Source organism: Rhamphochromis longiceps, linkage group LG4, assembly GCF_057381845.1.
Source record: "Rhamphochromis longiceps isolate RC_006_pf linkage group LG4, R_longiceps_female_GT1.1, whole genome shotgun sequence".
Taxonomy (NCBI): domain Eukaryota; kingdom Metazoa; phylum Chordata; class Actinopteri; order Cichliformes; family Cichlidae; genus Rhamphochromis; species Rhamphochromis longiceps.
In genome coordinates, this window is record NC_140560.1 from 3,208,548 (window position 1) to 3,222,121 (window position 13,574).

At 42.6% G+C, this 13,574-nt stretch overlaps 1 protein-coding gene and 1 long non-coding RNA gene across 3 annotated transcripts; one reads left to right on the forward strand and one right to left on the reverse strand.

The window, feature by feature from the left end:
- Positions 1-870: 870 nt before the first annotated feature.
- LOC146670820 (uncharacterized) lies at positions 871-3,464 on the reverse strand. Its single transcript, XR_014911373.1, has 3 exons — positions 2,839-3,464; positions 1,625-1,730; positions 871-1,436 (listed from the first exon to the last, which is right to left on the reverse strand). It is a non-coding gene; the product is annotated as an uncharacterized LOC146670820 (long non-coding RNA).
- Positions 3,465-3,975: 511 nt separating this feature from the next.
- Positions 3,976-10,089, forward strand: naa60 (N-alpha-acetyltransferase 60, NatF catalytic subunit). Of its 2 annotated transcripts, none has more exons than XM_085402908.1 (7): positions 3,976-5,291; positions 5,789-5,956; positions 6,159-6,288; positions 6,939-7,035; positions 7,825-8,059; positions 8,196-8,361; positions 8,454-10,089. In XM_085402908.1, the coding sequence occupies exons 2-6, from the start codon at positions 5,847-5,849 to the stop codon at positions 8,350-8,352; spliced, it is 729 nt and encodes a 242-aa protein (XP_085259034.1). In that variant the 5' UTR covers positions 3,976-5,291; positions 5,789-5,846; the 3' UTR covers positions 8,353-8,361; positions 8,454-10,089. The 2 variants fall into 2 exon arrangements, with proteins under 2 accessions (XP_085259034.1, XP_085259032.1); XM_085402906.1 differs by having other exon boundaries at positions 3,984-5,291; positions 5,841-5,956; positions 8,454-10,084.
- The last annotated feature ends 3,485 nt before the right edge of the window (positions 10,090-13,574 follow it).

Below are 13,574 nucleotides of genomic sequence, written 5' to 3' on the forward strand. Positions count from 1 at the left end.
TGGGTGACTCCATGGACTTTTAATGAGCCTCTGAGGAGAAACATCTTCCAAGTTCTTCTCAGTACTTCAGTTGGGGCCCGCTGTGAAGAAGCCAGTAAAGAACAGTGGCTACTACAGCACTGCATGCATCTGCTTCAGTCTGCAACTAAAACAAAGACAAAGTACGTTAGGGTTGTCTGTCATTTTATGCTGGGAATAGTTCACTGGTGACAGAGTCTAAGACAAGAGGTTAAATTCCTGGTACTCTCCCACTTTACTTAACTTCTAGGATGAGAGGTCAAATTGGCTTCATTTCAAAAACAACCGTGACCTGGACGCAGACATTACAACACATTAGAGCACTTCGCTCTCACACTGGAGGCCTACTTGTTGTTCGTGGAGTATTTAAAAGTAGAATGGGAGGCAGAGCCTTCAGTTTTCAGGCCCCTGTGCAATCAGCGCCCAGTTTGGATTTGGGAGACAGGCACCCTCTCTACTTTTAAGATCACACTTAAAACTTGAGAAGAAGAACAAAAACAGGGCCCCAGCTGAAGAGCTAACTAGTGGTAGTAAAAACAACACCTTCGCTCAGAGCCACTGGCAGCACACGGAGTTTAAAGTAGGTTCATGAGACAATCCAGTGTCATGGCAGCTTTGGAAAATGTGAATAAGGTCATAAACTGTGTTTAACAGATCTCCTCTATGATACGTATTACAGAAGCACGATGCAAGAGCAAAGAGTGGGACTTTACTGAAGGAGGGGAACAAAGAAAATCATCTCAGCAAGCCACACAATTTGAGGGGAGCTGTCCAACAGCCAAAATTAGTCTGGCAGAAAAGACAGTTTGAAGAGTATGCAGTGGCTGCGTAACCTTTATCCTGTGTGGAGCTCTTTGCAGCGGTTTAATCACACTTTTCAGATTTGAATGGTCTCTAAACTGGTTTTATGCTTTCCCCACACTGGTCACAGGACCATCTTAATCTGTGTGTGTTCTTCTAGCGTTGCTGGCTGGCTAAGAGTCTGTCCACAAAAGGTCACAGCAAAATGTCTTACTCCCAGAGTGGGACAGCTGATGTCTCCTCAAGCTTGGCAGCCAGGTAAAAGCCAGCCCGCACTCGTCACAGACGTGTGGTTTAATTCCACTGTGGAGGAGTCGATGCCTTTCCAAGATGCTCATCTGATTGAAAGTCTTCCCACACTGCTCACACGTGTACGGTCTGAGCCCACTGTGGATGACTCGATGCCTTTTTAAGCTGCTGCTCCGACAAAAAGAAGTCCCGCACTCGTCACAGCGATACAGTTTTACATCTGCGTGGATCCGTTTGTGTACTGTGAGGCGACTCTTGGTAGCAAAAGTCCTTTCACACTGATCGCAAGTGTGGGATTCATCTCCGCTGGTCGTTGGGCGAGCATCCTCGGCCTCCTGAGAGCATTCCCCGCCCGGGTCTGTTTGTCCCTATAGCGACAAAGACACAGCTGTCATGGAGCAAGCTTAATGAGTTAAACCATGTGCAGACGTGTTAGTGCCTCCATAGGATTTAAGTTCTACTGAAAATGTTTTATTCTTGTTGCGTGCTGTGCAAAGAGCGAGCCAAGTATGCTGTTTGTCTGTTACTTAATCACGTCTTTGTGTTGCTGTCTCACCATTTGTAAATAAGCCATTTTTTGCCTTCTTCAGTGGCTGAGCTGGACTAAGATGGCCGACAGCGTTCCTCTGCTCTTCCGTCGCACTCTTTTCACCTCCCAACACCTGTGGAAAAACTGATTTTAATTGGGCCAGTTTCACAGACAAGGCTTGAGCCTAGTCCCAGAATAAAACGCACATTACCGACATTTTACAAAGATTTAGTCTGTTCTGGATTAAATCAAGATGACTGCAAGATGTAGGATTAAAAACCAGTAAGGACAGCGCCACTGAGCAGGGAAGTCACTCGGATCAGTGAGGAAATGCTACGTCCTGATGAAGAGGATCAGCTTTCTGGGACTCCCTTACCTTGATGATTGCGCGTGCCAGGAGGCAGCTTTAACATTTCTTTCCCCACATTTGTTGTCAGTGTGGACAACATACGATATCTAAGTGAACTGCACAGAAACCGAAAGAGTCCCGCCGCACAAATACTGGATTTGTTAACTGAACTAATGTTTTGATTAAAAGCTTCTCAGCATCTGGAATTCTACGATTCTACGATCTTCAGAAGAGCTGGACGTCATGTCCCTGACAAGCATCAAGATGCTGATGCTGAGGATGTAGGAGGCGAAGAACTGGATTAAATTTGACTTCCCGGTTGTGTGCAATCACTAAATTAAAAAGGCAGACACTTGCGTGTTGGCAAGGTCCGACTCAACTTCAGGATTTTGCACACAAGCAAGAAAAACAGCAGATGAGTCACAGCAACTCCATATATTCAGACAAACAACATGTTTGCAACGTAGTGATGGTGACTCTCTGCAGTTACAAAACATAGCTCACAGTCTGCTTTATTAATTCTGTCATTGCAGCTGCTGCTGTACTGGATACAGCTGAACTGTGTGGTTCCCATCACACTGACCTGTCTTTCTCATTTCTCACTCAGGAAATCCACAGATCCCCGAGTGTGAACTTCAACTGCTGTTACAGAGGTCTTATCTTCTTCACGACATCCCTCTGACTTCTTCTCTTATTATTTAGAAAGCATTCATTAACTTCAGGATCTGGCATTAACCATGATGGCAAACAAGGAGACTACCATGCAGTCATAGTAAAGCTGTGAGTTGATTCTGTGGTCTTTTCTCCAAAGACACCTGAGCTACAAATATTCAAGAGGTAAACTAATCTAAACATGCAAAAGAACTCCAGCAAATGTAAACTGGGTGTTTACCTTAGAAGGAGCTCAGGCCCACCAACTCAGAGAAGCTCTGCTGTGAAGCAGCTTCGAATCCCAGAGAGATCTTTGGTGGATGAACTGCTGTGCTCACTGATGATTATGGAGAACAGGTGTGCCAACAGGTTAGCACCGTGAAGGAGCCTCTTAAAGGAGCTACGTTAAAAACCTGGAGAAAACAGTCAGAACATGCAAGTACACAGAACTGAAACAGTAAACTAAAAACTCAGTCCCCTTGAGGCTAATATGTGGAAACAGGAAATAGTTGTCAGCACTGAAGCTCCAGCTATAAATGATGTAAATCACTGGAGAAATACCAGCTTTCTGGGTTTTAATGTCAAAAGGTCATTAATGGCTCTATAAACCTGGATTGACCTGACTGATCTAGGCTCTAAGGATCTAGGCTCCCTCCTTCTTTACCAGACATTCAAATTACTTTGTAATCTCTTGAGTAGCATCTCCATGATGAGCAGACAGGCAATTAAAAGTCTTGATATTGCTAATCTAAGACTGCCATACAAACGTTAACATAATAACCATTCCTCCCAGTAACCATTCCTCGCAGGTGCTCAGGGACCTTGTGGGTTAGAGTTCTGGTTTCAGCCAGATCATATACTGGAAACTCCAAAGTGCTGTGACATGAAATCCTTATTTGAGCAAATGTTTTCCATGAGGGTTATAAACATGCAGAATTCCTCACCAGTAGAACTCAAACTGGACCCAGACGGTTTCACTTTGAATGAATTATTATTGCTGCATCTGTGTCTATACATTGATGTGTTTGACTTTTGTGTTTTAATGTACATTTTACAGATAATGTATGTTATTGACATGTCTTTGTTTAAAAGCCCAACTAGGAGACAACAGTGCAAACGACCTTTGAATCTAAATGCTTGAAATGGTTGCAGTAACATTCTGATCACTATAATAAAAGTAAAACATACATAAAAATAAAAGGAGACATACAACTGCAGTCCTTGTGTCTTTCTGACTAATTATTTAATCTGACTTGGTTTTCGTGCTGCTGCAGTACCAGCAGATAACCACCAGAGGGCGCGCTGACATTATGTGACCGACTGAATGTGCACGTGGCCATTTTTCATTTCTGTCTTTTAGATGGGTTTCTGACTGTTTTTTTAAAGTCCACTTGTTTTTGTTGATGATAGTCAAATTTCTCTCTGACCCTGCTTCTGCTGGAGGCTTCTTCCTGTTAAGGGGGATTTTTTCCTTCGCACTGTCGCCAAGTGCTTGCTTAAAGGAGCCTTACATCACCAAGCACAACCTAAAGCGTCAGCTGCAGTGGTGTAAAGCACACCCCTGGACTCTAGAGCAGTGAAGACCTGTTCTCTGGAATAACCAATCACACTTCTGAGTCTGGCAATCTGATGGATAAGTCTGGGTTTGGCGGTTGCCGTTTGGTGGAGGGGAATTACGGTGTGCAGTTGTTTTTCAGGACCTGGGCTCGGCCCCTTTGTTCCAGTGAGAGGAACTCTTAATGCTTCAGCATACCAAAACATTTTTGGACAATTTCATACCCCCAACTTAGTGGGAACAGTTTGGAGATGGTCCCTTCTTGTTCCAACATGACTACGAACCAGTTCATATCAACAAATGTATTTTGTTTGGGGCATGAAATCATCATCAGTGAATCGGGGCTATACAGACCTTACCTTGGCTTTATCGCTTTATTGACTTTGACAACATGTCCACTCTTACCGGTTTCTTTTTTCTTACTCTCCTAACTTTAACTTGATAACATTTCAGGTTAAGTGTGTTTTGAATCTGCACGCTGATATGTGTCATGAAATGAACTCCTCCCCTTCATTCAGCCAGAGCAAGTCTTATTTATCAATGATAAGCAGCGCCTCTGTGCTGTGCCATACTGCAAATGTTCGCGCCGGTCTGATAGCAAGTAAATACAGGGCCAGTACTGCCGATAGTACTGATACTTCAGAAAACATTTTAATGTCCAGTAAACCACTGTTGTCTTTACTTTCCGCAATAATTTGTTAATACAACGAAAACACAAATGAATCTGTATGTTTTTAAGATAAACAAACAAACAAACAAACAAACAAACAAACTGAATTTAATTCATTTTTTTTCTCATGCCATTTCTTTATGGAGGAGTCACTCCTGTAGAACACACTTCTGTCCAGCAGGTGGCGACAAATCGCCAACGGACTGAACAGAACAAGGAAACGCCTTAGAAGTGACGTCACTCGTGTAGCAGCCACAAACAGGAAGAAAACATCCAGCTGTTATCAAAGCACGGAGAGCTCTGGTTAGCGTAGCAACCCTTGTATCAGTGGCTCCGTAATGAAACGGCTTTGAGAGTCGGGAATAAACCAGTGCTTTATCATGCTGTGTCCGCAGTGGTGACTGTATCGAGTGACACTCAAGGAATTTAATTGTGTTCGGCTTTCCTCCGGTCCGAGTGTAGAAACAAGGTACGTTAGCTTAGCATCAGAGCGCTAGCTAGCGGCAGCTAACACTAGCCTGTGTGCTGTACGCTGAAATGTGGTTAAACCTGCGGACACAAGAGTGACACTGTTGATACCAGTGGCAGCATGCTCCGTTTCTGCCGGGATGTTACGTAAATAAAGAAATAACATCACTGTTTTCGTATTTACAAGAACTTGAGAGGTTTGTGTACACGACTGCTAATGGTCACTTCACTTTTTATGGGCAACCTTATTTGATGCCTATTACATATTTGCGTTTAATTTTGTGGGGGTTTTTACGTCATAATTGCGTTTCATTCTGCTGGTCCGTTTAAATGTGTGTCATTCTAACCTTTATAAATGTCAGTAATGCGTGTTAATTGTGCGAGGGCTTACCTGACTTCTCTTTGTTATCTAGAACTGCACAATAGCAGAGGTCTGCATGCCTCAGTGTTAGTCAGTACCTTGTATTTAATTGTAAAGGGTGTTGTTTTTTTTTTTAGTCTGCTTTTGCAGTCTCACCATCTCTCCTGTGCACTCTGTTGGAACCTGCAGGTGTGAATGAGTGACGTGGTGCCTCCCACAGCCCTCAGTGAAGTCCAGCTCCGCTTCCTTTGCCACGATGACATAGAGAACGTTAAGCTGCTCTGTGGTGATTGGTTCCCAATCGAGTAAGTTATCATACTGAGAGTGTCATTGGCCGAGATTTGTGTGTATAGGAACTGTCTTTGTTTCATTGTTACTGACTGGCATAAATGGACTCCTGTTAACTGAATGCCCAGTGAGCTAACAAGTAGCGGCCCATAAGTTAAGCAGACCTTCTGGAGTCTGAGTAATAGTCTGATATGAGACCTGTCTGACGTTTGGTTCCAGGTACCCAGACTCATGGTATCAGGACATCACCTCCAACAAGAAGTTCTTCTCCCTCGCTGCCACCTACAGAGGAGGCATCGTGGGAATGATTGTGGCCGAGATCAAAGGTCGGACCAAAGTACACAAAGAGGTAAGAGGTTCAGTTTGGATGTGCCATCTCTCGCTCAGAAAGTGTAACATGTTGTCAGTCCAGTCAAAGGTGCAGTATAATATTTTTAATGTTTTGCAGCAGCAGCTAGAAAGAGACACGTTCTTAATGTGGATTTCCTCCAAAATATGACATTGTGTTCTCTGGACATAGTGTCACTGAGTGTGTGAATGTCTGCTGCTGCTTAGAGATGTCATAAGTAGATCACTGACATAGTCGACTGTTTTCAGTGCACTGCTTTGGCAAAAAGGATACCTTTGGTAAAGATAGGTTCATTAGCCCGAAATATAGGAGAAGAGGGTAATGAGAAAGAAACTGATGAAAGAAGAGCTGTAACTTGTGGTCTTTTTTTGATTTTGTGTAAACGAAGTGCAATGGATTTGATTTTGCTTTGATCGGGATCAATGTTATCTTGTTTGAATGAGTTTAGACTATAAGCTCCAAACTTGAATGTGCAGTATGCAAATTTCTGGCATGTTTTCAATGTGACATTTCCAACATCTGAGAAATCGGTACGATTAACTTAAGATAACAAAGCTTGAAGAAGTGTCGTTTTTATTCTGTCACCCACTGTGGACGTTGAAATAATCAACTTGTGTATATGTCTGTTTCTTTCTATGTATGCGTGTTAGGATGGAGACATCCTGGCCTCCAGTTTCCCCGTGGACACACAGGTAGCCTACATCCTCAGCCTGGGAGTGGTCAAAGAGTTCAGGAAACATGGCATAGGTAAACAGACACACTGTTTGCAGTTGTGGCTAAAACCAAAGGCTTTATGTACAAGACAAACACAGCCTCTAGGTCTGAAATGTGAAGCCAGGGCACGAGTGCCTTAAACCTGATGGTCAGAAAATGCAATGAATAATTTCCCTTTAAACTAATCTGGGGTTATACAACCTCCATGCCATTTAGGCTGAGGAAGTCCAGTTTATACAATTTTATTTGTGTTTTGTTACATTTTAACATTTTTTGGCTTACTAGCTTTTTTTACGTGTACTAGAACAGTCCTCTTTTTTTTCTTTTTCTTCTTTATCTTCTTTCACCACCACTAGCCACAGCAGATGGCTCCGCCCCTTCCTGAAGCTTCTGCTGGAGGTCTCTTCCTGTTAAAAGGGAGTTTTTCCTTCCCACAGTCATAGATGGTGCTTATGGGGGATTATCAGATTGTTGGATTTGGGTCTTTTCCTTACAATATAAAGCCACCTCAGGTGACTGTTATGAGTTGGCACTATATAAATTACATTTAATTGAATTGAAAAGTACGTAAAGAAAACACATCCAGTAACATCTCGAAGTCACAACACCAAGATGAGGCAAAAACTGTTCAGAACTAATTTAACACCCTTTATTCAGTTAGCAAGAATCTGAACGAATCGCGGGTTAGACACTGTCTCATCAAAGACATTAATGATTTGATCTGTTGAGTCACATGTTGGAACTACGCTCAAAACTCATCTGCTGTGAGACTTGATGTAAATTTGATGTTGCAGTACATTAATATTGATTGAAACGATTCAGGCTCACTGCTGCTGGACAGTTTGAAGGAGCACATATCGACGACAGCCCAGGACCACTGTAAGGCAATCTACCTACACGTTCTCACCACGAACAACACTGCCATCAACTTCTACGAGAACAGGGACTTCAGGCAGCACCACTACCTACCCTACTACTACTCCATCCGAGGCGTCCTCAAAGATGGATTCACATATGTGCTCTACATCAACGGGGGTCATCCACCCTGGACAATATTATATCCTTTTTTGGAAGCAGGAAAATACTTCACTTACTCACTGTTATTTCATTTCCTCTGGGCCATACTTGTCCAGATGTTGCAGGAGAAAAAGTAAATGTTGCATTGTTTCTTTTTCCTTGACTTCCTGTCCCACTGATTATATCCAGCACATCGGTTCAACCCTGGCCAGCCTGAGCCCCTGCTCCATCCCTCAGAGGCTGTACCGACAGGCCCAGTCCCTGCTGCGCTCGCTGCTCCCCTGGTCCAATATCGCCTCCAAGACCGGCATCCAGTACAGCAGAACAATGTGACACAGCATGGTGAGTGGGGCTTATGGTGACACATGTCACCCACATTATTAAATATTAAATTAATTCATCTGACTGGTTTTGTTTTCCTTTCTGTTTTTCAGTCACACTGATGTTCCCGTCAGTCTTCCCCTGTACACGCCGAGATGTACACGCACACTCACATTCTCCTACAGCTTTCCACACCCTGTGTGACACACAGGACCTCAGGTTCAACCTGCATTTGACCGTTCACATATTTCAGCGCCCACTGATTTACAGGGTTTGTTTCACTGCAGCGTCATGAAATGTGCAGTGTTGTTTTCACACTGACAGACAGTGGGAGTTACGGTTACAAACCACTGTTTTCTTGATTTAATCAGATCCTCTACTCGCCCATATATACATATCACACTGTCCCATTTGTGCTCCAGCTGTAATCTGAGTGTAGCCGAGCGGTGGCAGCCTCCCTTAGAGGCCAGGCAGCAGCGCGGAGTGGAGGACCTGCTTCAGATACGTCAACCCTGATGCACAAACGGCAAAAACCGGTTGTATTTTTGATGTGGAAAGGGTGTAACACACACACTGGGAACCAAACAGAGACTACAGGTTCAGCCGATCGTCCTGCCTCCCTTCATCCTGTCCACCACTGTCAGAGACTATGTACACTGTTGTATATTATATATACTAAGATAATATATACATTGCTCTCAATATGTGTGTCTATTCTATGCTGTTAGTAGGACTAGCTGGAAGATAACCCATCCCTGTCTCTTTTACGAGTATACACTGAATCGGGAAGTAGATAAGAATAAAGGTGATTATAGAAAGGAAACTTTGAGGGGCAGTTCAGTCAGATTTATTTCATTTTTCTTCACAACATTCATGAAATTGGCACTCTGTTGTAATTGTAATGGTAACGTACGGTCACATTTCTAAGCAAACAAAAAAAGGACTCTGCATTGTTTCTCTTGTATAATCCAGATGGGAATGAGAGAGAGTAGCTTGGGTGCTTATTTTAGGGGTTTTTTAATGTAACTGGCTGCAGCCCAGTTGGTCTGTGACGTTGCTGCTAATGTAGAGAAATGTTTGTTCAGATTGTTTTCTTTTTTTAATTTGTCCCAGGTTAAATTTTTATGTCGGCCTGTAGAAGAGCTGAAGAAAAACATCGTCCACCACACGTGCCTGCATGCATGCAGGTGTGTACGTATAAGCACACAGAGTCCCAAAATTAGAACCTAGCAAGTGCCAAAGTTTGGGGGTGAAAGACAAATATCGCTGATTAATGTTGTCAGAAAGCAGCGGTGAGGTTTCTTCATTTTGTTAGAGCTCCGTTGGACTTTACACAAAACCTGCTCCACTGTATCAGAGAGCAACAATGTTTGATTTGGTACATGGCACAGCACTGAATGAGGTCAGGGGGACTGTGAAAACAAAAACATAATCACAGTTCGGGTGTTCATCTCTCACTTCACCAGCCCCGAGGGTTTCTGAAAACATCTGACATTGTTTATGCAATAAATTTGTGTCATCTGAGCGATTGTAAAACCTGAGTCAGTCGGAGTTGCCCTGCTGTAGGACGACAGTGTTCTATTGTTTTCATTGTGATTGTCTTATTATCATAAACTTGAGCCTTGTTTTCATTCCAAGCAGGCCCTGTTTCAGTGGTTTGTGTCTCAGTGTTCCGCTTCATTGCCATTGAAGACGTGTGAATGAGTCGAGCTAAAACAAACAGCATCCTAACGCTTCCAACAGTGCAGCTTGAGGTCAGCCTCTGACTTTTCTGATTCCCACACTCTGGGCTTCCTCTTTAAACAAACAGCTAAAGCTTCTCAAGTCAAAGACAACACTGACAGAATCATTGGGTTAATCTTCCCATTGGATCTTGGACCAGAGCTGAAAAATGCACTATAAATATTTTGGTGAGCTAAATATTGTGTACACGTTAAACACATTTTTAAATGCCTCTGTGTTAGATCCTCGTGACCTGCAGGGTTCAGCAGTACTGACTAAGATGAAGTCAGTGGAGACAACACTGACCTGAAGCGTGGCAGACACAGTGCTGAACGATGGGAATTCAGCAGACACGACAGATTCTTTCACAAAAGGCTCTCAGAAGACCTGAGTCCTTGTTTCAAAAAGCATGAATCCTGCTATCAGTGTGATATGCACCACTGCACCGCTAACTGAGGCACATTATGCTATATTAGAGCTATAAGACTTAATAAATAGTAGTTCATACTTATTGTGGGTTGTGTATGTATGCGTCAGTGCTTTGCTAATGTGCGACCTGAAGCCTGGTGCCATACATTCACAAGAGAAGCATTAACATCCTGCCAAAATGTTGCTTATGGAGTCCTGAAGTACTGATGCAGAAGCAGATGATGGGAAATGGGCTGCTTTTCTCATTAAGCTTCATTCATTTTTAATATAGAGTGCGTATAAAATGGTTCTGCGTGGTCACAGCACTATTAAGAGGTTTCTGCATATGGTTTAATAATTGGTTATTAAAATGGTTTTGAGCTATAACACATGGGTGAGATCATCGTCCTCTGCACTGGTTGTGTTTGTGTTACTTAGCTGATTGATGCTCTTTGGGCAACAGGAGGACCCACTCAGAGCCGATGTTTCCCCTGAAATGTTTCACCCGACTGTAAGAGTAACACAACTGAAAGCATGCGGCAGCAGTCAACCAACATTAGGCTTTCCTGAGAGAGAGAAACGTGAGGTGGTAGAAGTCGTGCTCAATATTTTAGATCAGCTTTAAAATTAGATTACAGTTAAAAAAGACTGTGTGTTGTGTGGTTAAGTTGGATGGTTCTGTGTCGTCCTTGCAGATGTATGAGCACGAAATGTGTGGTCAGTAAAGCATGTATGTTAGTGTGCTGTTTGCTTTCCAGGGTGTCAAACATAAGACCCGTGGGCCAGAATCAGCCCAGCAAGGACATCTTGAAGTAGGACAAAGTTTTGGGCTTATAACTAATTTCCCAGCTTGTCCTACTGATACAGACCTCTCGTGCACACATTCATGGTACAGTAATGATTAAATGAAAGTTCCTGTTTTTATTGTTTGTTTGATCGTATAATGTGTCCAGAGTAAACTACAGCATCTTTATCGTGTAGAAAAACTGAGACTTACTGCTGGTGTTGCACAGTTTTTCTTCGTATACCGACAAATCTCAGAGATTAAATGTCCAGTTAAATGTTTCTATGCCAACAGAAAGGGGAATTTCATGCCTCATTTCAGTAAACTGCTGCATCTATTTCCCATTTTTGTAGCACAGTAGTTTGGTGCATATTGCACCCTGTAGGTCCATGGAGATGAGGACCTATTAGATAGGACTGAAGGACCAACACAGGCTGCATACAAGAAGGCTCGACTTCCTATAGACGCTCAGATCCTTCAACACATGCAGCAAATGTTCCATCAGATACTTTACTGTGGTCTGCCAAGGAAGCAGCTTTAAGCTTGTGATGCTAACAGACTGAAGGAGCTGATTACGAAGGTTTAATCTGTGACGGGCTACAAACTGGACACCTGATGCTGTGGCGGGGAGGAGGTCACAGGTCAAAGTTATCCAGCATGAATAATCGCGATCGCCCTCTGCACAGGAAATGTTTTATTCCACATGCTGTCACTCTCTTTGATACAGTAATTGTTAACCCATTCTTCTACAATACAGTCATTTGGCTTTTCAGTTTCCAAATCCTTACAGACGATTTAAAAGTCTGTCAATCAAATGTTTTTCAGTTGTTTTTTGTTTTTGTGGTTTGCTTGACAAATACTCGTCACTTAGAGAACTTACATCACATTTCCTCCTCCTGATGCTCCGTTTGCACTTTCGCAGATTGTCCTACCCATGTCTTCCTGTCCAAATGTATTGAGTTGCTGCCATGCGATTGGCCGACTAGATAATTGCGTTAATGAGCAGTTGACCAGCGGCCAGGGAGTTTATAGTTTACTGATTCATTTGATTAGAAAGCCTTTTCACTTCCAGTGTGGTTCAACACCGAGCCCTCCACCAGTCAACAAAAGCATATTTTACCGTATGCACCATTTAGTCTTGCGTGTCATTTAGTCACACACGAGCTTTTTTCTGTCATTTTACACATTTATTTCTTAAGAATTCTTCCCAGAGAGTCATGCTGACAGTTTCCTTTACTGCAGCAGCATTTCTTCACCATGTACTCAAAATTGCATTTCTCTTTCAGTATCGCAGGATTAAATGTGTAGTGTAGTAAATTCCATATGACTTCCTTACTTTATGTCTTTCCTGGTGTGTAGATTCAAATATGAAAAGTGTCAAATGGGAAATCAACATAGGAGCCTCTTTAAACTCAGTAAAGAAGCAGGCCGGACCTTAGCTTTCTCTTTTTGTTTCATTGTGAATATGCTAGACTGCGAGCTTCCTGTGTTTGGTTGGGCATGTGTGCGCCTCGACAGCAGGTCACCTTGCAGACTGTTAACTTGGCGGGCAAAACCGCACTTTTCTTGTCATCTAAAGGGCAAATGGAACTGAATGGAGGTTTGTTCCCACAGTCTCGTTCCTTTGTACATGTGTTGTTCTCTTTGTTTTTCCCACATGGATTGTATGGACAGCATCAATAGACGGTGGTAAGAGAACACACTGACTCACTGTGTTTAACAGGATATAACGTTACAAAAATATAACTGATGTCTAATTCCCACTTATTCTGAGCTTAAGTATGAAAATGTCTCCCTCTGCTGAATGTGAGGCAGTGCTTCATGTGAACCTTTTCCATCTTATTTCCTGTTACATTCCTTTCAAGTTAAATTTTGTTTTTAGTCATGGTTTAAAAAACAAACCAAAACAAAGAATAAGTATAGCTTCATATAAAACGCACACCAAAACATGAAATGGTAATAAATGTGTTAAATTAGCTGTTTATTCCAATAAGTGCTGTCTTTGTGCCACGTAAGGTGTTTATTACAATTTCTTGGTTCAAAAATGTATGAAATCTCTTTTGTCAGGCGGTGTGACCGTTTTTAAAAAAATAAGACACCTTAATTAATCCCACACTTAAGAAATTTACGTCTTACAGCAGCTCACAAGTCAGACGGAAAAATCCATCCATCCATTCGCTTCCGCTTATCCTTTTCAGGGACGCTGGGGGCGCTGGAGCCTCAGACGGAAAAATCGAATCAAAGATATACTAAAAGACGGGAAAATCAAGCATTATTAGTCCAAAAGTGTTTTATACTATGTACAAATGTGCGATATATA